Here is a 22216-nt window from a genome sequence, read left to right as displayed (position 1 = left end):
TTCACATAATGCACGGTTAAACTGTGGAACTCACTGGTACAGGAAACCATTGAGACCAAAACCAGCACAATTCTAAGAGACTGGATATTTTATGTGGATGAGAAGAATATCCAGAATAATAATTGTTATTTCTAACAAGAATTCCATACGGAACATTAAACCTCGTACTTCAGGGTTTAAAACAACCCCTAACTATTGGGAATTAGGATAAGCTCTAGTGCAGGGACAAATATCCCACATCTCCTACTGAGCGGTTCTTGCACCTCCCTTTGCAGCAGCTGGCAAAGGCCACTGGGAGAGAGAGAGGACCTTGAGTCCGACCCAGTCTGGCTACCACCCTCTAGCCCTCTGGCACAGTAGCTGATTCTAAGGCGCAGTTGCAAACTTGTGTTAGCAGATCAGCCGCTTCATGTGTAATTTCCTGCAGAACTCAGGGCTGTGCCATCTGGGCTGGGGGACTTGTTGCTCTTTGATTTATCAGTTTCTTCCGGTATCCCCACTTCCGACACCTCGGTCTCTGGAAACCCCGCATCCTTCTTACCAGAAAGGAGCAGGTCCAGAACAGGAATCTCCCCAACAGACACGAAAAGAAACCGTGTCGCCTCTCAGCAATATCCTTATTTTCCATGATTGCTCCCTGTACGCCCTGCTGATCTGGCAGGTCAGCTGGTTCGCTCACAGGCTTCCTGCTTCTCCTCTGCTCCAAGAATCTCTTGTTCTAATGTCTCTGGTTCTTTTTTCTACTAAATCACCTTAGCCTCCCAATTCCTTCCTGCTTGTTCCCTGCTGTACACCTGGCTCCTGCCTCCTGGCCTCTCTCGGGCTGTTTCCAGGCTCTGAGCGGTTACTGCTTGGCGCCAGTAACCCGGGACCTGCCATTAACCAGGCGGCTCACGCGTCCACGCCGTCGCGCATCTCGCACATTTATTACCGCAACCTCCATGCGGAGTTTGAGGGTTTTCATTTCCTCATCCGATAAATCCCCCCATTTGATGGAGATTCCCCGTCTGAAGTTCAGGGTCCCGGTCAGTCGCTGGTGCCTTTCCTCCCCCAAGGACACTGAAGTTAACTGCACTGCAGCTCCTGTCACTTGGCAGAACCCGCCTCTGGCCTGGCCACAGCGGTGTCTCACCAGTGGGGGAGTGACAGGAGGGGACTGAACACTCCCTCCCACTGCGCATTGCAGGGGCAGAGCAGACAGCCACACCCCCACACCTGCAGCCCCTTTGAGACAACCAGTGCGGGGATGGGCACCCACAAAACCAGGAGTGCAAATGTGCTCCGCTGCTCAAAGGGTGCCAGAGGGGTGAACTCCCTGACACGTGCGTGTGGACCCGCAGGGGCAGGCGAGCTCTCTGCTCTGCAGCAGCTCTGAGGCACTCTGCTCATCAGGGAGACGAGGGCATCCTGGCAGGGAGGCTGTGGCCATGGTTGGTGATGGGAGAAGGCTCAGATAAGCTCTGAACTCCGACTCATGGGGGCTCATCCCTGATGGAACTCCAGAGAAATCCATTGGGTTTGCACCAGGTATTAATTCAGCCCATTGTCTCTGTGGATGGCCGAAGTCATGGTGTGACTGTACTCATGGCCTCGGTTGTTGTTGGTAGCTGTAGTCACACTGGGTCTTGTGGGGGTTGTCGGTGTGTTGTCTGGTGACGGCTGTGTTTGCTTTGTTGCTTGGTAGTTTTGGGCCCGGGCTTCCTGCAGGGAATGGTAGCCAGGTTTGTGTGCAACTCCATCTTTTGACTGGGCGCGAGTTTCCTTGCTTTGCACACGATGGACGCTTGACTGTCTTGGTTAATATCAGGAGACAAAGCCCAAGGTGCCAGTTAGTGCTTTGCAGGAGCTGAAGGTTCTGGTCACCACAGAGACAAAACACCCCCTGAAATCTCACTGGTGGAGGTTTTCGGGGATGAGAGACAGCTCAACAGAACCGGGGAAGCTTCCACAAAGGCCTCTTTCCCTGGACCCCCGTCACTGCCAGCCCTGGTCGTTTGTCTCTGAGTGACCCTGCACATGGAGACCCAGAGAGGGTCCCTGCTCCATGACCTCTCTGCCAATCCTTGCACCCGCCAGGATTTCCAACTGGAGCCGGTTCTGGAGGGCATGAATCAGCTTTTCACAGCTTGTTAAAAATCTTGATCCTACCTCTTGTTTTCATGCCTTTCACATCAGGAAATGAGTTTTACAACTTTTCCAGTGGGGCACAGCTGGTGGCCAGGGTCATAAAGCTGAACTTTATAAATGTCTCCTGGTGGGACCGAGAGGAGACGTTAAGACAGGAGAGGGAGAGAAAAGGAGCAAAGCACAGAGACGGAGAGAGAGGAGCAGGGGAACTTCATCAGGATTAAGAAGGGTCCAAGCACAACTGCCACCATGGCCAGGAAGGGGCAGAAGCTTGCCTGTGCCTGGGGCAGGATCTGCCTGCTGGTCTCTTTCCTCCTCCAGCTCCAGGGATCCCAGGCGAAATGTTATTTCCAGGCGCAAGGTAAGGCAGCCGCGGAGATTACAGCTGGGATGTGCAGGTGCTGGGAGAGGCCCTCAGCTTTTCCTTGGGGTTGCCAGGGCAGTGGGAGCTCCGGGCTCCCGGGCTGCAAAGCAATAAACAAATTGGGCTGAGCCTTGGGAGTGTGATTACGGGCCAGTGATGACTGAAAAGCAGCCCGTAGCCCACAGCATAGCTCCCCGAGCTCTGGCTGAGAGCCAGCCTGCTGGGCCACGGCCTAGCTGCTGCCAAGAGCCGGGCCGTGGGCAAGGCACGCGGCCGAGGTAGCGAAGGGAAAGCGGAGGTCACAGTCCCTGCAGGCGAGCAGGAGTGCTGGGGCCGTGCCGAGGGCAGAGCCGCTGGTGGGCAGGAGTGACGCGTGTCTGCACCAGGCCCAGGCCTCACGGCGTCTCACAGCGCAGGAGGACGTGGTACAGAGACTTGCCAAGAACGCAAGCAGGTGGAAATGTGTCTGCTCTCTGGCCCCGGCCACAGCTGCCGGGGCTTCTCGGCCTGGTGCCGGAGCCCAGGCATGAGTGTGGGGCGGGAGTTACTGGTTATCTTCAGCGGCACAGGGCTGGTGGAGTGGCCCTGGGGTCGCTCCCCCAGCCCCTTTCTCACATCGGGGGCAGGTGGGGGGCCCTGGGGTCACGCTCCCAGCTCCTTTCCCATATTGCGGAGCAGGCTGGGGGACCTGGGGTCGCTCCCCCACCCCCTTTCTCACATCGGGGGCAGGTGGGGGGCCCTGGGGTCACGCTCCCAGCTCCTTTCCCATATTGCGGAGCAGGCTGGGGTCGCTCCCCCACCCCCTTTCTCACATCGGGGGCAGGCAATGGGGCCCTGGGGTCACGCTCCCAGCCCTTCCTTTCTCATGGCAGAGAGGAGGCAGCAGGCCTGGGGGTCCCCAGCCTGTTCTCACGCTGCAGAGCAGCTGGGGGGCCCTGGGTCATGCTCTGGGTGGGCAGGGTCATGTGCGCTCATTGGGGCCGGCTTCCTTGCAGCTGCCTGTCACTATGAGGGGAAGCAGTTCAGCCTGGGGGAGTCCTGGCTCAGCACCACCTGCCTGCTCTGCACCTGCCTCCATCCCGTCGGCGTGGGCTGCTGCGAGATGTAAGTGGGGACGTGCCGGGGAGGGTGGCTGCTGTGGTTACGGCTATTGGGGTTGCCCCGGAAGCCCTGGTCAGGGATCTGCCCCTGGCGGCGGGGGCCATGCATGCGGAGCAAGCGCCAGCCTGCGCACGCGACAAGCAAACAGGCCACACTGCGGTGCAAGCCGGAGCGTCGGCACCCTGCACCCCGCCTGCGCAAGGGGCTGCAGGGCCGTGTTGGGACCTGTGTGGGGCTGGGGCCTGCAGGGAAAGGAAATGGCATCTCCCTTGTGCTGCCGTAGCTGCACCCCAAAGCAGACAGCTGCTCCCCACTTGCGCTGGGAGGCAGAGTCAGAGGAGGCCGGGGGAGGTAAGACCGGGGCATCGTGGGGCTGAATGTGCTCAGGGCTGGGGCAGTTCATGGAGGGGGCTGGGGAGGGGTCTGGGAGAAGTATCACTGGCACAGCAGATCCGGAGGGAGGCTGTCCTGTGGGGTAGCCGGGAGGCGCAGGAGCTGGGCTAGGCCGTGGCCAGGCCTGGGGGAGGGAAGCGTTTCCCGTTTACCTTACAGGTGAGTCAGTGGAATGCACTAAGGAGCCACTTGGCCCGGCCTGTGATCCCTCCCGATGCCCCGTAGGGTCTGGGCTTTCCAGGCAGCTTCCCCGCTTCCTGCAGGATGGCTGCAGACAAAGCACCCCTCTCCCTTCTCTCCTGTCCAGCACCCAGCACCCCATCGATTTTCCAGACTGGTGCATGGCCCACTACGACTCGCAGACCTGCCAGATTTCGGTGGTGCAGAAAGCGAACCCCAGCCTGCCTTGCGTGAACAGCCTGGAGCACGAGTGGGGCTCGGCCGGCACCCCGGAGCCAACGATCAACAAGGTGCTAGAGACGCGGCTGAGCCGGTAGAGGCGGGGACGTGCCGCCTCCACCCGGCCCAGCGTGAACCGCCACCGCCCTGACACGTCTCTTGCATGCTCCGTCCCTGCCCCACGTCCCGTGAGACGCCGCTGCAGCCGCCTGCCAGGGAAACACTCGCCGCCCACTCCTGGAATCACTAAGTTAATATTTAGAACCTAGCACTGCCTTGCCCCGGCTTTGCCTTCAGCTTCCTGAACCAAACCAGGGCTCCCCCCCGCGCCCCAGCGCATGCTCCACACACACGAAGGGAGGTCCCGGCAGAGACGGGGGGGGGGCGCTGGACGAGCCCCTTGCTCCCTTTTTCAAACCCCAGCCAAAACACCTCTGAGGAAGGCCTGGGAAGCAGGGGATGCTTGTCTGAGGGCCCTGGATCTGTGAGCTCAGCCAGTGCAATACCCTCAATGCTCTGTGGGCACCAAGCAGAGCAAGGAGGAGTCCACGATGCCTTCCTGGGGGCTGGGCTGGGCAGCGGAGCCGGGCTCCCTCCAGGCACACAGCCCTGCAGGGAGCAGGCAGGCCGATTTCTGGCTGCTGAGGTGGTGGAGAGCTGCTTTTCTAATATCTCCCCGCAGAAAGATTCGAATTCGCACAGCACTGTGGCAGCCTCCGTCTCTCCCTGCATCACGTAGGAACTGCACCCTGGGCCTCCCCCTGCCGCAGGCCAGCAGCCCCAGTGCAGGGCAGTGACACAGGGCCAGCGAGTGCTGCGGAGGCCCGGGTCCTTTGCACGCACACACCCTGCTTGCAAAGTCACCGCACCTCCCCTGCCGGCCCCTTTGCCTTTTGAAATGGGTGAGGCTCTGTCCTGCCGTTGAGGTGTGGGGGCAAAAGCCTCCTCTGGAACCACTGCAGCCCCTGCACGCACAGCTCCCTGGGGAGGAAGACGCCCGCCTGCACCACGTGCCGCCCCCCCGCCCTGGTGCAGGAGAGCTCGGCCCGGAGGCAGCCGTGTGCTGGGGGCACGGGGTGCCCCAGGCCATTCCTAGGAGAGGAGTCTGGCCCCCTTGGGCGAGAGCGGGCAGACGGGAAGTGTGTGAGCCCAGGAGCCCTGCCGAGGCTCAGTGAGCTGAAGTGACCTGAGCGCCGGCTGTGAGCTGGCTGCCCCGGCAGCCTGGCCCGGCCAGCGCCGCATCTACGCTGTGCAGAACCTTGTGCAGATGTTTCTGTTCTTGCAATAAAAGTCTGAATTAAATCCCACGAGGTCTCTGGTCAGTGACTGTCTGGGGGAAGGGACAGCTCCCAGTAGCGGGAAAGGCCCCCATATCACACCCCCTGCACGGAGCACACGCTGCACCTCCCACAAGGGGCAGGCCGGGCCACACACAGCAGCACCGGGGCGTTTGCTCAGAGCCAGGATGGGACGTGGCAGGAATGGCCTGTCGGACAGCAAGGAAGCACCCCGCCACCAGGCAGGGGCAGTTACAGGGATCCGTCCCCCCCAGCACAGGGCAGGGCTGGGGCAGTTACAGGGATCCCCCCCACACCTCCCCAAGGGCTGGGGCAGTTACAGGAATCCATCCCCCCAGGGCAGGGCTAGGGCAGTTACAGGAACCTCCCCCCACCCCAGGGCTGGGGCAGTTACAGAGATCCATGCCCCGCAAAGGGCAGAGCTAGGGCTGTTACGGGACCTCCCCCACCCCGTCCGGCGCAGAGCAGAGCCAGGGCTGCTGTAAGGACCTGCGAAGGCTGTGGGCTGGGCACTCAGGTGTTTATTCATTTGCACACACAGAGCAGACAGCGGGGAGAGAACTCAGGAGCCTGGAGGGGTCGGGCCTGGCCCCTCTGCTGCCTGGCCCCGGTCAATCCCAGCACTTGGACACAGCGCTGGGTGCCTCAGGGCTTCAGCGAAGCTGCTGCCTGCCCTGATGGGCGGGGCTCTCCCCGGGTGCCGGTCGATGGGACCCAGTGCTGCCCGCACCCGGGGGCAGGGGGGTGTGACGCGTCGCTCGGCGGGCAGGGGGGATTTCACTCCCCGAGCGATGGAGTTACATTGACTTTGTTGCCTGGCCCAGCCCAGAAGCAGGGAGAGAAGAGGCACCACTCATCCGCCCTAGGGAGAGCAGGGCCAAGAACCCAGCCTCCGGGCCAGGATCTCCTTGCTCCCAGCTCAGGTGGGGATGGCAGCCTGCCTGCCCCTTGGTCTAAGGCCCTGGAGCAGCAGCGCCTGCCCCTGCCCCCATGGGACCCTGGCCTCTCCCTGGGGAAGCCAGCCGCATCCAGGAGCTCAGCTTGGGCGTGCAGGGCACCTGCCTCCCCTCTGCTGGGGTTGCCCCAGGCCGGGGGCTGACTCTACCAGAGGGGGCTGCAGTTCACATGTGGGATGGACACGCCCCAGGGCAGTCACAGGCTGGAGGGCTGTCGCTCCCAGCAAGGGCACTGGACATGTGTCAGCTGGAAATGGGGTCCTTCCCGTGGCGAGGCGGGGGGGAGATCCCAGCGGGAATGGACGTGGGCTTCCTAGGAGACTGGCGCGGGTAGTCATTGGAAGGGCGACCCTGGGCTGGGCACAAGGCCCCGCACTGGGGAGAAAGCAGCCAGGCCGCGCACTGCTAATCAGCCCCCTTACAGAGAGCACTGGGGTTCCTGTGCACGCCCAGGGGACCAGGAGCCTGGCTCCCGACCCAGAGACGCAGCTCAGGAAGGAGAGGCCAGCTAGTGCTGGGCACAGAGTGTTGTCTCTCAAACAGGCAGGGCCGCCCAGCTGGCACAGGGCCTCCGAGTGGGCCTGTGCCCCACCGCCCGGCAGCTGCCATCCCTAGCAGGTGACGTGAATGGCGCCCCAGGCTCCCACCTAGGTCCTGCCCCAGCTCAGATAGTGATGGAGTTTGTGCTGGAGAACTGGGACACATAGGAGGCCAGGACGGGATTGGTCGGCAGGACTTTGATGGGCAGGTCCCAGCTGAAGGTATCCACTTCGATTTGCTCCACCCCAGTCCAGGTGATGGTTTCCGATGGGTTCTCAGGGACCGTGTGGGCCTCCCCTGAGTCCCGGGAGGTCACGAACTCAAAGTGCAGCCTCCACTTCAGAGACACTGTGGGTGAAAGGAGGGTCAGAGGCTGTGAGCGCAACGGCACCTGGACAGCGCGGCAGGGGGTCCCCGCTCAGCAGCCACATTAGCTCTGCCCAGCTTGGCGAAGGGGTCCCCCTTTCTAAGAGGGCAGTGTGACGAAGTGGGACTGTTCTTAATGTTTCCTCTGAATAGTGTGGGGGGTGCCTCAGTTTCCCCTAGGCAGTTCTTAAGTATCTAGGGGGTGGGGTAAGGGTGTATGATCACTGCAGAGCCCTAGAGGGCAGGGGTGTGCAGGGGTCTGGACACAGAGAAGGGCCGACAACCTGTTTCCTGGCCACTGATGGCCTGGGCCCTTCCCCCCTGCAAGGTGAGAGCTAAAGGGTTGGAGAACAAAGGAATCCGGTGACCTCCTGGCCCGGGAAAGGGACAAAGCCCAGAAGAGGAGGGGCTGGAGGGAGTTTCAGTTTGGGGCTGGCTGGGACATGGAGTGAAGGGCAGACGTGGTTGTCTGGCTCACTGCCCCCCAAAATGGACCCGGCTGAGGGGTCCTGTTCTCTGCACCTACAAGCTCTGTGTTAGACCATGCTCCTGTCGTCTAATAAACCTTCTGTTTTACTGGCTGGCTGAGAGTCCCGTCTGACTGCGGAGTTGGAGGGCAGGACCCTCTGGCTTCCCCAGGACCCCGCCTGAGCGGACTCGCTGTGGGAAGCGTACGGAGGGGCAGAGGAGGCTGAATGCTCCGAGGTCAGACCCAGGAAGTTGGAGCCAGGTGAGCTGTGTGTCCTGCAGACAGGCTGCTCCCAGAGAGGAGACTTCCCCAGAGTCCTGCCTGGCTTCATGGGGAGCAGTTCCAGAGCATCGCCTGGGGACCCCGTGACAGGCAGCGACCCCCCCAGCACCGGCACAGCTGCCTTCTCTCTGGCGCCTGTCTCTGACGGGGGTATGCCAGCACAGGGCAGGGCAGGAGTTTGAGCAGGCGTCTGAGCAGGCAGGGGTGGGAGCCTCTAGGGATGGCAGTGGGGCGATGCCAACCCCCCCCAGCCTACCCCAGCCGTGAGCGCGAGCAGCTCCCTTCCGGGCACTCACCGATATTGGTGGTGAAGCCGGGCGTGGAGCTCAGCGGGACGGGAAGGCTGAAGCTGCTCCTGGCTGTGTGCAGACAGGATTCCTGGTGGCGGGCGTGTGTGCTGTAGGAGACGGGCTGCCCACGCCGCCGTTGGAACTCCTCCTGGATACTCTCCTCTGTCTGCAGGCTCACCGAGTACTGGGGAGCAGGCACACACATGGGGGAGGGCAAAGCGCCCTGGCTTTCAGACACCGCTGCGCGATCCCAGCCGGGAGCTCGGCGAAGGCTCTGAGGGGCCTCGCTCTGAATAGCTCGCAGCCCCCCCCACAAACCAAACCCACCGGGGAGCCCAAGGCAGGACTCTGGACTGCCCAGAAGCGCCCAAAGCAGCCCAGTGTCTGCACCACTGCTCCTCGCCCACCTGCACCCCTGGCCAGACAATGGGACGGGCTGCCTGGCTGCATGGCCGGGAAGCAGGAGCTGCACTCACCTGCAGACAGGGGATGTCCCCTTCCGAGAAGTTAAACGTCCCGAGGATGTCTTCTCCAATCTTATAGACAGTCTTAAAGATCCCGAACTTGCCCACCTTCCCCCGGGTGTTGCTGATGTTATACACGTCTGTGGAGAAAGGAGACGGGCAGATGAGCCAGGGCTGCTGCTACTCCCCGCCTGGAACAAAGCCCCAGCCCAAGAGCGTGGCTGTGCCCCTGAAAGACAGGACTCCCGCCGAGGACAGCTCTCGGGGAGCATCGGGGACCCCTCAGCACACGCACTGCGCATGCTGGTCACAAGAGGGCCCTGGCTGGCTATGGACAGAGATGCTTTGATCTGTTAGGGCCTTACGCAGGCAGGGCAGCGAGGGGCAGCTGTCAGAACGCCAGGGCTCCGGACACGCAGCGAGGCTGCTGGATTGGCTGGTAAGAAAGATCTGCGGAGCCGCTGCTGAGGAATCCAGGGAGCTGGGAATGGGAGACGAATAGGCAGCAGTGCGCATGCCCGCTGGGGACAGGGCGGAGACCGCACAGACCAGGCGCGAGCTGGAAGGGGCAGGGAGGGACGGTAAGATCAGGTGGGGAACAACCTACGCAGGCTGCGCCGGGAGGTGGCTGCCATCAGCAGCTCCGTGGCCAGGTCCGCCAGCCGGGAGTCTTTCTTCACCCTCTCCTCCTCCTCCAGGAAGGGGTTTGAGGGGGCGACCACTTCGTCCTGGGGCAACTGATACTCTTTGAGCCCTGGGGAGAGAGCGCAGAAAGGGTCACAGCCTGGCAGTGGGCTGGGCGTGCCCCGCCCTGCCCTGCCGGGAGAGTGGCACAGCAGGCCTTACCGTGCAGCACCAGCACCCGGAAGGGCACCCGCAGCAGCTTGATGGGAGAGCTCACCCGCTGGCAGCCGACGGTCAGCTTGTACACATACTTCACTGACTGCCCCCGGAAGGAGGGCGGCCCGTCCACAGGCAGCGTCTCGCAGTACGAGTCTGAAACGAGGGGGCAGGGCTCACTGTCCATGGGTCTTACAACGGAAAGAGCCGAGCAACCTTATCTGTGGGTGCCACTGCCAGCTCGGCCTATACTCCACACAACACTTCCCTACAGTCTCCCCTCAAGAAGGCCTGAGCCTCACGAGCTTGAGGGAATTATCCTTACAGTGCCCCCACCTGGGACACAGAGATGTACTACCACCCCCGTTTCACAGACGGGGACCCGAGGCGTAGTGGGGTCAGGTGAACTGGTGGTAATGTGGGACTTTAACTACCCAGACATCTGTGGGAAAAGTACCACGCCCAACATTCCCAGTAAGCTCTTGGAATGCACTGGGGGCAACTTTTTGTTTCAGAAAGTGGAGGGAGTAACCGGGGGACAGCTATTTTAGACTTCATTCTGACCAGCAGGGAGGAACTGGCTGTGAATCTGAAGGTGGAAGGCAACTGGGAGAAAGGGATCAGGACATTACAGATTTCATGATTCCAAGGAAAGGAAGGAGTGAGAGCAGCAGAATAAGGACAATAAATTTCACAAAAGCTGACCTTAACAGACTCCGAGAACTGGTAGGTAAGGTCCAAGGGAAGAAAATCTAAGGGACTAAGGAGTTCAGGACAACGGGCAGTTTCTCAAGGAGACAATAGTAAATGCACAACTGCAAACTAGACCAATGCGAAGGAAACGTAGGAAAATAGTAAGAGGCCAATATGGCTCCATCGGCAGTTCTTTAATGACCTGAAAATCAAAAAGGAATCCTACAGGAAGTGGAAGCCTGGATGAATTGCTAAGGAGGCGTACAAAAGAACAGCACAAGCTTACAGGGACAAAATCAGGAAGGCTGAGGAACAAAATGAGTTACACCTAGCCAGGGAGATACACGTAGCCAGGGAGATAAATGCACCATGAAACAAGCCCCCTCTCCCCCGAGGGAAGAAAATACAGTCCTTACAGGATTTCGACTCTCCGGGATCCAGGCGCAAGTCACAAAAGAGAATCTTTGGGGGTGTGGACAGGATGCACTGACCCCGCTCTCCTGAAAGGTAAAGAAAAATAATTGCTGCACAGGACCAGAGCACCAGGCGCAACCAGCCTAGTGTCCCCCCACCCCTGCTACATCCCTCCCAGACAGCGCTCAGTGCAGGAGGCATCCTTGCCCAACTGCCTGTCACCTGAGAGAGGCGACTGCTAGAGCATCTGATGTGCCCTGGAGCCGCAGTCCTGACAGCTCCAAGAGTTTAATCCTAGCTGGGGTCACTGCTTTTCTGAATCTCACTGTTTGGGGCCGAAGGTGGGAAATAGGGATTCTTTGCCCTGCATCTCAGCATGCTACGGAGCAGCCCCCCAAGCTCTCTCAGTACCAGTCACTATTTTATCTCTTCTCAGTCTCTTACTCCAAGTCCCTGCTGCATCCCCTCACATGGGCACCCTTCCCCCGACACACACCCTGAGGCCCGGCATAACAGAGGCCAGGCCAGCACTCACCTCTGTTGGGGACAAACACTGTCTCGTTCTCAGCCTGCACATCGTGCTTGCTGTCATCCGAGGGAGGCAGCGCCACCCGGTTCTCGCTGGCATGAAACTGGCAGTGAATCTGGGCGCTGGCCCACGCCAGCATCTCACTGGGTGCAGAGGAGAGAGACAAGCAGTGAGACACGGGGGGACACAGCCCAGCAGACACCAAGTCAGGCAACACCCCCAGAGGGCAGGACACAAGGGGAATCACTCTGCTCCCCGTGACATCACATGCCCCGGAACCCCACTCGCTGCACTTCTCCAGCTGCGGGTGCTGAGCCCAGGCTCAGGACAGCAACTAACGTATAAAACCTGGATGGTTAGGGAGATGCCCCTCCCCATGCCATAGGATTCTGCCACAGCTCTGTCCAGCAGACCCCCAAACTGCAGCCCCCTTAGTCCAGGTGCTACTACCGGGGAAATTCCTTATTAGACTTTGTCCTAACAGACAAAGAGCAACTGATCACAGAACTAAAAGTTAATGGTAGCTTAGGTACAAGTCATCATGACTTGATCACATTTATAATGTGCAAGCAGAATAAAGTCCAGACCCATAATATATACACTTGGTCTTTTAACAGGGCCAATTTCACAAAGCTGAAAACAATTAGAAGCTAAATCAGCTATTGCGAATAACTGAATCAGAAAAATTTGAGTGGTAATTTGGGATCATTTAAGAACACCTTACTAGAGGCCCAAAAAGCTTCCCACAACTGAGGAAGACCACCACGCTGGTTAAAAAACTGACCTGGTTTAGAGAGGAAGTTAAGGACAGCTATAAAAAATTAAATAGTAATATATTACAAATGGAAGAAAGGGAAAGTTGATAGTAATGAATATAAATCAGAAAGTAGGAATTGTAGAAAATTGACAAGGGAAGCAAAGGGACACAGGGAGAAATCTATGGCTGGCAGAGTTAAGGACAATTATTAGGAACAAAAAGCTTCCTCACAATGGTATTGGTCCATTACTCGATGGAAATGGTAGTTATCAATTATACCACAGAAAAGGCAGACGTGTTCAATACATATTTCTGTTCTTTATTTGGGGTAAAAAAGATGATATAGTCTCATTATATGAGCAAAAACAACGAGGAATCCTTGTGGCACCTTAGAGACCAACACATTTATTTGGGCATAAGCTTTCGTGGGCTAGAACCCACTTCATCAGATGCATGGAGTGGAAAATACAGGAGCAAGTATAAATACATGAAAAGATGTGAATTGCCATACCAAGTAGGAGGTCAGTCTAATGAGACAATTCAATTAACAGTAGGATACCAAGGGAGGAAAAATCACTTTTGTAGTGGTAATGAGGGTGGCCCATTTCAAACAGTTGACAAGAAGGTGTGAGTAACAGTAGGGGGAAATTAGTATGGGGGAAATTAAGTTTTGTAATGACCCAACCACTCCCAGTCTTTATTCAGGCCTAATTTGATAGTGTCCAGTTTTCAGATTAATTCCAGTTCTGCAGTTTCACGTTGGAGTCTGTTTTTAAAGTTAAAGTTTTTTTTGTTGAAGAATTGCCACTTTTAGGTCTGTTATCGAGTGACCAGGGAGATTGAAGTGTTCTCCTACTGGTTTTTGGATGTTATAATTCCGGATGTCAGATTTGTGTCCATTTATTCTTTTGCGTAGAGACTGTCCGGTTTGGCCAATGTACATGGCAGAGGGGCATTGCTGCCACAGGATGGCATACTACAACATTGTGATATTTTGTCTTATTTTGTATCCCTTTCTGAATAGTTCCTAATACTGTTAGCCCTTTTGGCTGCTGCTGCATGTACAGCTGAAGTTTTCAGAGACTATCCACGGTGACTCCAAGATCTCTTTCTTGAGAGGTAACAGCTAATTTAGACCCCATCATCATACACGTATAGTTGGGATTATGTTTTCCAATGTGCGTTACTTTGGACTTATCAAAGCTGAATGTCATCTGCCATTTTGTTGCCCAGTCACCCAGTTTCGTGAGATTCCCCTCTAACTCTTTACAGTCAGCTTTGGACTTAACTATCTTGAATACTTTGAACTTACCAAAGGCCACGGTGGAGTCTTCATCACTGACAATGTTTAAATCAAGATGGGATGTTTTTCTAAAAGATCTGCTCTGGGAATTCCGTTGGCAAGATCTACAGCCTGCACCGTGCAAGGGATCGGGCCGGTCCGAGGGCCCGCGCCGGGCAGGGGCTCGGGCCGGTCCTGGGGCCCGCGCCGGGCAGGGGCTCGGGCCGGTCCCGGGGCCCGCGCCGGGCAGGGGCTCGGGCCGGTCCCGGGGCCTGCATTAGATGGGGTGGGGGGAGGGGTCAGACTGACTGATCACAATTGTTCTTTCTGGCCTTGGAATGTAGGAATCTCAGTGGGGATACCGTGACCTGGGGACTTGCTCCCTCCCATGCTCAAAGCAGGCTGTAGATTCTGCCCGCCAGCTCTCACTGCAAGCCTGGCTCCAGGGTCAGCCTTCTGCAGAGGCTGAGAGATGTGCAAAGCTCTCTGTTTATTAGCAGTGCTCAGCAGTGCCTGGGACTCCAGACAGGATCAGAGCCCCGGTGTGCTGGGTGCTGCCCAGAGACAAAGTTAGTCAGCCATTGCCCTGAAGAGCTGGGAGCCGACTGGCTCGGCAGCAGTTCTGCAGAAAAGGACCTGGGGATTACTGTGGACGAGAAGCTGGATATGAGTCAGCAGGGTGCCCTTGTTGCCAAGAAGGCTAACAGCATATTGGGGCATTGCCAGCAGATCGAGGGAAGTGATTATTCCCCTCTATTTGGCACTGGTGAGGCTACACTTGGAGTATTGCATCTAGTTTTGGGCACCCCACTGCAGAAGGGATGTGGACAAATTGGAGAGCGTCCAGCTGAGGGCAACGAAAATGATCGGGGGCTGGAACACATGACTTATGAGGAGAGGCTGAGGGAACTGGGATTGTTTAGTCTGCAGAAGAGAAGAGTGAGGGGGGATTTGAGAGCAGCCTTCAACTATCTGAAGGGCGGTTCCAAAGAGTATGGAGCTCGGCTGTTCTCAGTGGTAGCAGATGACAGAACAAGGAGTAATGGTCTCAAGTTGCAGTGCGGGAGGTCTAGGTTGGATATTAGGAAACACTATTTCACTAGGAGGGCGATGAAGCACTGGAATGGGTTCCCTAGGGAGGTGGTGGAATCTCCTTCCTTAGAGGTTTTTAAGACTCGGCTTGACAAAGCCCTGGCTGGGATGGTTTAGTTGGGGATTGGTCCTGCTTTGAGCAGGGGGTTGGACTAGATACTTCCTGAGGTCTCTTCCAACCCTAATCTTCTATGATACTATGATAATTCTAAGAGCTCACAGTGTAAACAGACGAGGCAGAGAGGAAGCATTATTATCCCCATTTGACGAAGGGGAACTGAGGCCAAGAGAGACGAAGTGACTTGCCCAGGGTCAGACAGGAAGTCTGTGTCAGACTGGTCAGGGGGGCAGTGCTCACTGCCGGGTGAACCACGGTTCTAGTCATTCTTAAGAGGCTGGTGATGGATACAAATCAAAAGGGACACATACAATATTGCGTTCTGAGGGGTGGCTTAGGACGATGGAGGAGCTCTACAAATGGACCCCTCTCTGCGCAGATTAAACTGAAGTTGGAGACAAATGCTCCAGCCTGCTGAACCCAGCTCTCCCGGGACTGACTCCAGGAGGGTCAGGCTAGACGCACCTCCATTATGTACACATCAAGGCCAGGAGGCTGTGTCCGCCGGGAGGTGAACTCCTCCAGCCGGTTTCCTACCTGGACCAATACCAGGAAACCCCAAGATGCTGGATTCGGGAGACAGGTGTGTATCTCCATCAGGGATACCTCTGAAAGCTGCATCCACCCTTTTCAGTAATCCCTTCTCTGCACTCTGGGACTGATGGGGAAAAGGGGGCCTTTTCTCTTGTGCTGCTGTGTGCTCTGAGCCCAGGCCGCCCCCTCCAGTGCGTGTCACTAGCACTCCCAAGAGCCTCCCCAGACGGCACGTCTGCAGCAGCATCGCGGGTGTCTCTTGCACTAGGGCTCAGGACAGGGAGACTCCCCAGGCGAGCCTCTGGGGACCGCGCTGGAGCGAAGGGGTGAAACACAGAGTGCAGGAAAGGACGGACCTTTATTCCTCACCCCAGTGATGCAGCAAGAGTGCGGTAACAAAGGGTGACACCTGGGTCACGTGACAGGGAGCAGCCGCTACAGACCCCAGGAGACGCTGTTACATCTTTTCTTTTTAAATTAAACGGGAACCAAACGTAACACCAATGAAAGCGACATCTGCAAACGAGTTCAGCCGACTAACACAGCCCCCAAATGCACGCCTCTGGGACCGAGGTCGAGGTACTGACCCCCTGGCAGTAACGACCCCCCGAACCTCTGAGGAGTTTGGAGCACATGGTCATTTCTTGTTCTCAAAACACTCCCTTCCGCAGTGACCTGACAGGCTGCTGAGGTGGATCCGCCACCTGGGCCCGCTTTTCTGGCTGGCGGGGGCATTAGCACAACCACTATGCTCAGTGCCTTGAGTAGCCTTACACAAGCATGGCCAGACTGGGTCAGACCAAGGGTCCATCCAGCCCAGTATCCTGCCTGCCGACAGTGGCCAGTGCCAGGTGCCCCAGACGGAATGAACAGAACAGGTGATCACCAAGTGACCCATCCCCTGTTGCCCATTCCCAGCATCTAGCAAACGGAGGCCTAGAGATCCTCAAGAAACAAAGCCCTAGAGCTGTCTTTGCTTAGGGTTAGATACCCTCCCTTGCTTTTGCACAACTGACCCTGGGGGAGAGTCTAAGCTCTGACACTCAGCTTTGGCATGGATGGTACAGCTGTTGCCTCAGCAGGATGCTAGCCATTATCTCCTGAGTGTCTGACATTCTCTCCCACTTGCAATGGGGGTAACTGCCTTGCTTTGACATTTTATATCATAGTGTTTCTTCTGTTTTAGTTGCTTGGCCCATTGCGCTTTGTAAGTACAGCAGAACCTCAGTGTTACAAACCCCAGAGTTAAGAACTCGCCAGTCAACCACACACCTCACTTGGAACTGGAAGTACATAATCAGACAGCAGCAGAGGAGAAAAAGAAAGAAAGAAGCAAATCCAGCCCAGTACTGTTAAATATAAACTACTAAAAAATAAAGGGAAAGTTCAAAAAAAGATTTGACAAGCTAAGGAAACTGTTTCTGTGTTTGTTTCCTTTATATTCAGATGGTTAAAAGCAGCATTCTCCTTCTGCACAGTCAAGTTTCAAAGTTGTATTAAGTCAATGTTCAGTTGTAAACTTTTGAAAGAACCAGAAGGTTTTGTCCCGAGTTACAAACATTTCAGAGTTACGAACAACCTCCATCCCCGAGGGGTCGTAACGCTGAGGCTCTGCTGAACTTGAGGTTGGCAATCCTTGGCTCAAGATGCTTAGGAGATTCGGGAATTAAGGTTTCTATCCTTCTGTCCACAAGTCTCTAACTGGTGTGCTGGTGATGCTAACAAGCACTGCGAATGCTGTAATAGTCTGCTAGGTATGGCTCCCTTGAATCAACAGAGCTTTTTACCTCTTAATCAAGGTCCTTGCCATCTGCACTAGCTTTCCTGCTGACCCAGCTGACTGTGCATAGCAGGGTCTTGGCATGGTGTACTTGAATTGCTCTATCAAGCAGAACAGCCACAATGAGCCATTTGTGAATCGTGAGCTGTGACTAAGTGGGAATGTTCTGTAACATTTTTATGAGTCCTATTTGTGCCTCAGCTTCGTTGTTCTGCATTGTTACCCTGTGGGTTGGGAGGGACTGTTTGCTCTTAGAGCAGGCTGGGAGACACAGCTGTGGGTATCACCAAGCTGTCTGGGCCCAGGCCCCACATCAATGGAGCATTTGAAAAGACAAAGGCAAATCCAGTCGCTGGGACATCGACACCTAGAGACCGAAGACCCAGAGGGATCGGGATTTCCCACCTCTCAGCAGGGAGGCTGAGCAGCATTCCCCAGCTGGAGAACAAAGGACTGGGGAGGTGTGAGATGGGGGATCAGAGCTGGCAGCTGGGAGGAGCTGGGACTCTCACCTGGAGTCTGACACAGGAGATCAAAGGAAATGGGTTCCCTACAGCTTGGCTGGGCTCTGGGCTGGCCAGACTGGAGGATGCTCCGGCAGTGCTGTGGGAGTGTCACTGCAGGTGATGGGCGAGGTACATTCATCCCTGAGGAGTGGACAAGTTTCCATCTGTCTCAGTGGGATTCAGTGAGTGGAGCTCACGGGCAAAGCAGGGGGCTGCAGGCCTAGAGGTCCAGTCTGAGGAGGCAGCGAAGCCGAATGGCTCATAGGCGCCGACTCCGTGGATGCTCCGGGGCTGAAGCACCCACGGGTAAAATTTGGTGGGTGCTCTGCACCCACCGGCAGCTCCCCGCCTCGCCTCAGCTCACCTCCGCCTCCGCTCCTCCTCCTCCCCTGAGTGCACCGCGCACCCGCTTTTCCCCCCTAGCTCCCAGAACTTGCGCCGTGAAACAGCTGTTTCGCGCGGCAAGCGCTGGGAAGGAGTGGGGAGGAGGGGGAACACGGCGTGCTCGGGAAGAGGCGGGGCCTGGGCAGGGATTTGGGGAAAGGGTCCAATAGGGGCAGGGAGGGGGCGGAGTTGGTGCAGGGACTTTGGGGAAGGGGTTGGAATGGGGGCAGGGCGGGGAAAGGGTGGAGTCAGGGCGGGGCCAGGGGTGCGTGAGCACCCAGCGGCGCCGGGGAAAGTTGGCGCCTATGGAATGGCTTACCCTGGAGGAAGAATGAGACCCTTAGGGGGTCTGGCACACTGAGGGGGCTCCTCTGAAAGACCGTTCCAAAGCTGGGGGTATAGCACCGATCCTGTGGATCTGTGATATGAGCCATTCTCTCTTATTAATTCACCTGGCATCCCATGGTGAGCAAACTATGATTTACCCTCCATTACAGGTTGTACAGTACCAGCCCAATTTAGAGAAAACTGGAGTGGCAGTTCGCCATTAAGTGGCAATCTTTTTCCTGCTTCATTCAGAGAGATTAGCGCCAGCCTTGGACCATAAGAACATAAAAATGGCCATACTGGGTCTAGGTGACCAGACAGCAAGTGTGAAAAATCGGGACGGGGGTGGGGGGGTAATAGGAGCCTATATAAGAAAAAGACCCAAAACCGGGACTGTCCCTGTAAAATCCAGACATCTGGTCACCCTAACTGGGTCAGACCAAAGGTCCATCTAGCCCAGTCTCCTGTCTTCCGACAGTGGCCAGTGCCAGGTGCTCCAGAGGGAATGCACAGAACAGGTAATCATCAAGGGATCCATCCCCTGTCGCCCATTCCCAGCGTCTGGCAAACACAGGCTAGGGACACCATCCCTGCCCATCCTGGCTCATAGCCATTGGTGGACCTATCGTGCATGAACTTGTTTAGTTCTTTTTTGAACCCTGTTATAGTCTTGGACTTCATACCATCCTCTGGCAAGGAGTTCCACAGGTTGGCTGTGCGTTGTGTGAATACTTCCTTCTGTTTGTTTTTAACCTGCTGTCTGTTCATTTGAGTGGGTGACTCCTAGTTCGTGTGTTGTGAGAAGGAGTAAATAACACGTCCTTGTTTGCTTTCTCCACACCCGTCACAATTTTATAGATCTCTGTCATATCGCCCCTTAGTCGGGTCTTTTCCAAGCTGAAAAGTCCCAGTCTCATTAACCTTTCCTCATATGGAAGCTGTTCCGTACCCCTCATCATTTTTGTTGCCCTTTTCTGTACTTGTTCCAATTCAGATACATCTTTTTTGAGATGGGGAGACCACACCCGCACGCAGTGTTCAAGGTACGGGCGCACCATGGATTTATACAGAGGCAACATGATATTTTCAGTCTTATTCTCTCTCCCTTTCCGAATGACTCTCACCATTCCATCTGCTTCTCTGAATGCCGCTGCACACAAACAGCTGCCAGTGTTTTGGGTTTTTTTTTCCAATTTGAGCATAGTTCTGCTGAGTTATGCTTTCACCCTTGCTTTGGGGGAATCATCTTGCAGGAGGTCAGCCCCAAAACCACGAGCTTGCATCACCCAAGACCTCAGCCCCTTGTCAATCTCAGAGTATTTCAGAACAGGTGCTTCTGACAGTTTTTTCAGCTGCCGAAAGCTTTTCTCTCAACACTCGTGGCCGCGTCTTCAGGTGGAGCTCTGCGCGGATCATTGTACCTTGACAAATTTGGGATGAATTTGCTCAGAAAAATTAACACGGCTGTGGGGCAGTTATGTACTTGCAAATTGTGTGTGTCCAAGTGTCACCCCCTCCCTGGCCCTTCATCCACGGCTCCTCATGGTGGTGTGCGAGGTCTCTGGGGGCAGGACCCCGGCTGTATGTCTGTGCACTGCTCAGCGCAAAGATGTCCTGATGCCAAGCGGAGCCCCTGGGTGCTCGGGTAAGTAACTGTTCTCCTCTCAGTGACCCGGCCGTCCCGGTGGAACCAGTCCTTCAGGTTTAAAAGCCAGTTTAGCTCCGTTCTTCCCCTGTAACCTTGTGTGTCATTTCAATCACTCCAAACTGGGGGTGGGGAGGCCTCACCCCCAGAGACAGATCCTTTGCCTAGTTTATTCCCCTTGGCCAAACGGAGCTGACCCTGCAGGCCTGGTTACTGACTAAGCAGGGGACAGGCAAGTCCCGGTTCGGGGGTGCCTGAGCAGAGGGGCCCCCTGGGGTGGGGAAGGCTGTGAAGTGACAAGGCCATAGCATCCCCCCCCCCGCCCCCTTCTCCTCCCAGGACCCCGCCGTGGCCTCCGCTCTGCTCCGGGGGGCCGCCCAGGCTGGGACCCCATCCCCCTGGGGCTGGCGGGGGGCCGCGGGGGGCTGGTACCTGCTGGCGGAGGTGGAGGTGGCCGAGAGCGGGTTGGTGAAGACGATCGCACACTCCAGCATCTCCCCGGCCAGGAACACGGGCCCGCGGCTCAGCTGGGCCAGAACCTCGATCATGGCTCCGGCCACGCCGCCTGCACCTGCAACCGCCCCAGACGCGGGTGAACCCGCACGTCTGCCGGGGGGGACCCGACCCCCACGCCCCGACCCCCCCCCCCCACCGCGCTCCGGGGCAGCCCCAGACCCGGGTGAACCCACACGTCCGCCGGGGGGGGACCCGAACCCCGCGTCAGAGACACCCCCCCCACCGCAACCAGGACCCCCCCACCGCACCCCGGGGGCAGCCCCAAACCCGGGTGAACCCACACGTCTGCCGGGGGGGACCCGAACCCCCGCGCCCCGACCCCCCCCCCCAAACCGAGCCCCAGGGCAGCCCCAGACCTGGGTGAACCCGCACGTCTGCCGGGGGGGGACCCGAACCCCCGCGTCAGAGACACCCCCCCCACCGCGCCCCGACTCCCCCCCTGCTCCGGGGCAGCCCCAGACCCGGGTGAACCCGCACGTCTGCCGGGGGGGACCCGAACCCCCGCGCCCCGACCGCGCCCCGGGGCAGCCCCAAACCCGGGTGAACCCACACGTCTGCTGGGGGGGGGGGGGACCCGAATCCCCGCGTCAGAGACACCCCCCCCACCGCGCCTAGAGCCCCCCCCACCGCGCCCCAGGGCAGCCCCAGACCCGGGTGAACCCGCACGTCTGCCGGGGGGGGACCCGAACCCCCGCGTCAGAGACACCCCCCCCACCGCGCCCCGGGGGGACCCTGAGACCCGCCGAGACCCGAACCTCCGCGGGCAGCCGGGCTGGGACCCAGGCGTCCGGGGGGCCTTCGGCCAAGACGGCAGCCCGGGCTTCCTGCCGCGGGGCCTCGCCCGAGCCCCGCCCCGCGGACCCGGGACCCCCGCGCGGGCCCCGCGCACTCACCGGCGGGACACAGGGACCCTCGGCAGCGCAGACAGCGACCCCGGCCCGCTCGGGAATCGTCGGCTCCGCTCGGAGAGGTTCGGGCTCCGCTCGGCTCCGTTCGGGAATCGTCGGCTCCGCTCGGAGAGGTTCGGGCTCCGCTCGGCTCCGTTCGGGAATCGTCGGGTCCGCTCGGAGAGGTTCGGGCTCCGCTCGGCTCCGTTCGGGAATTGTCGGGTCCGCTCGGAGAGGTTCGGGAATCTTCGGCTCCGCTCGGAGAGGTTCGGGCCCCGCCATTCGGCCCCGCTCGGGAAGGTTCGGGCGCCGCTCGGCCGGGTTCGCGTTCCGGTCCCCGCTCCCCCCGCCGGCCGAGCCGGTTGGGCTTCGGGCCGGTTTCCTCCCGAGTCCCGCCTTCCGGGGCCCGCAGAGCTCGCGCGGGGTGAGGCCGGCAGGGCAGCGGCGGGCGGGCGGACAGACGGACAGCCGTTGGGCGGGGGGGTTTGCAGGCAGGCAGACCGACGGACGGACAGACAGGTACCAGGGGGAGGGGTGCAGGCGGACGGACGGACAGGTACCGAGGGAGCAGGGGGTGTTTGCAGACAGACAGACGGACAGGTACTGGGGGGAGGGGTTGCGGGCGGACAGACAGACAGACGGACAGGTACGGGGGGGAGGGGTGCAGACGGACAGACAGGTACCAGGGGGAGGGGTTGCAGGCAGGCGGACGGACGGACGGACAGGTACCGAGGGGGCAGGGGGTGTTTGCAGACAGACGGACAGGTACTGGGGGGGGTTGCAGGCGGGCGGACCGGGGCCGGGGGCGGGGGTCGCCGCGCTGAGCTCTGCCCCAGGGCGGCCGAGCCGGCTGCACCTGCCCG

The 22216-nt window shown here is 58.2% G+C and overlaps 2 protein-coding genes across 6 annotated transcripts; one reads left to right on the top strand and one right to left on the bottom strand.

The window, feature by feature from the left end:
* Positions 1–2376: 2376 nt before the first annotated feature.
* LOC102932691 (microseminoprotein, prostate associated) lies at positions 2377–4482 on the top strand. The gene is made up of 3 exons (XM_007069178.2): positions 2377–2488; positions 3487–3595; positions 4293–4482. Exons 1-3 carry the CDS (start codon positions 2377–2379, stop codon positions 4480–4482), a joined length of 411 nt encoding a protein of 136 aa, XP_007069240.2.
* A 1706-nt stretch (positions 4483–6188) lies between these two features.
* Positions 6189–22126, bottom strand: RGP1 (RGP1 homolog, RAB6A GEF complex partner 1). Of its 5 annotated transcripts, XR_006290917.1 has the most exons (10): positions 21360–22126; positions 20383–20521; positions 11532–11668; positions 10999–11082; positions 9896–10045; positions 9657–9803; positions 9062–9189; positions 8592–8769; positions 7245–7526; positions 6189–7195 (listed from the first exon to the last, which is right to left on the bottom strand). XR_006290917.1 is itself a non-coding variant. In XM_037901892.2 (9 exons), the coding sequence occupies exons 2-9, from the start codon at positions 20496–20498 to the stop codon at positions 7303–7305; spliced, it is 1164 nt and encodes a 387-aa protein (XP_037757820.1). In that variant the 5' UTR covers positions 20499–20521; positions 21360–21853; the 3' UTR covers positions 6189–7302. The 5 variants fall into 5 exon arrangements, 4 of the variants coding, with proteins under 4 accessions (XP_037757820.1, XP_043402631.1, XP_043402632.1 ...); XM_037901892.2 differs by having other exon boundaries at positions 6189–7526; positions 21360–21853; XM_043546696.1 differs by having other exon boundaries at positions 6189–7526; positions 21356–21457.
* Between the last annotated feature and the right edge of the window lie 90 nt (positions 22127–22216).

The sequence above is a fragment of the Chelonia mydas genome, chromosome 5 (assembly GCF_015237465.2).
Source record: "Chelonia mydas isolate rCheMyd1 chromosome 5, rCheMyd1.pri.v2, whole genome shotgun sequence".
Classification (NCBI taxonomy): Eukaryota; Metazoa; Chordata; order Testudines; family Cheloniidae; genus Chelonia; species Chelonia mydas.
The sequence above is the reverse complement of the archived record's forward strand: the minus strand, read 5'-3'. Positions and strand labels throughout refer to the sequence as shown.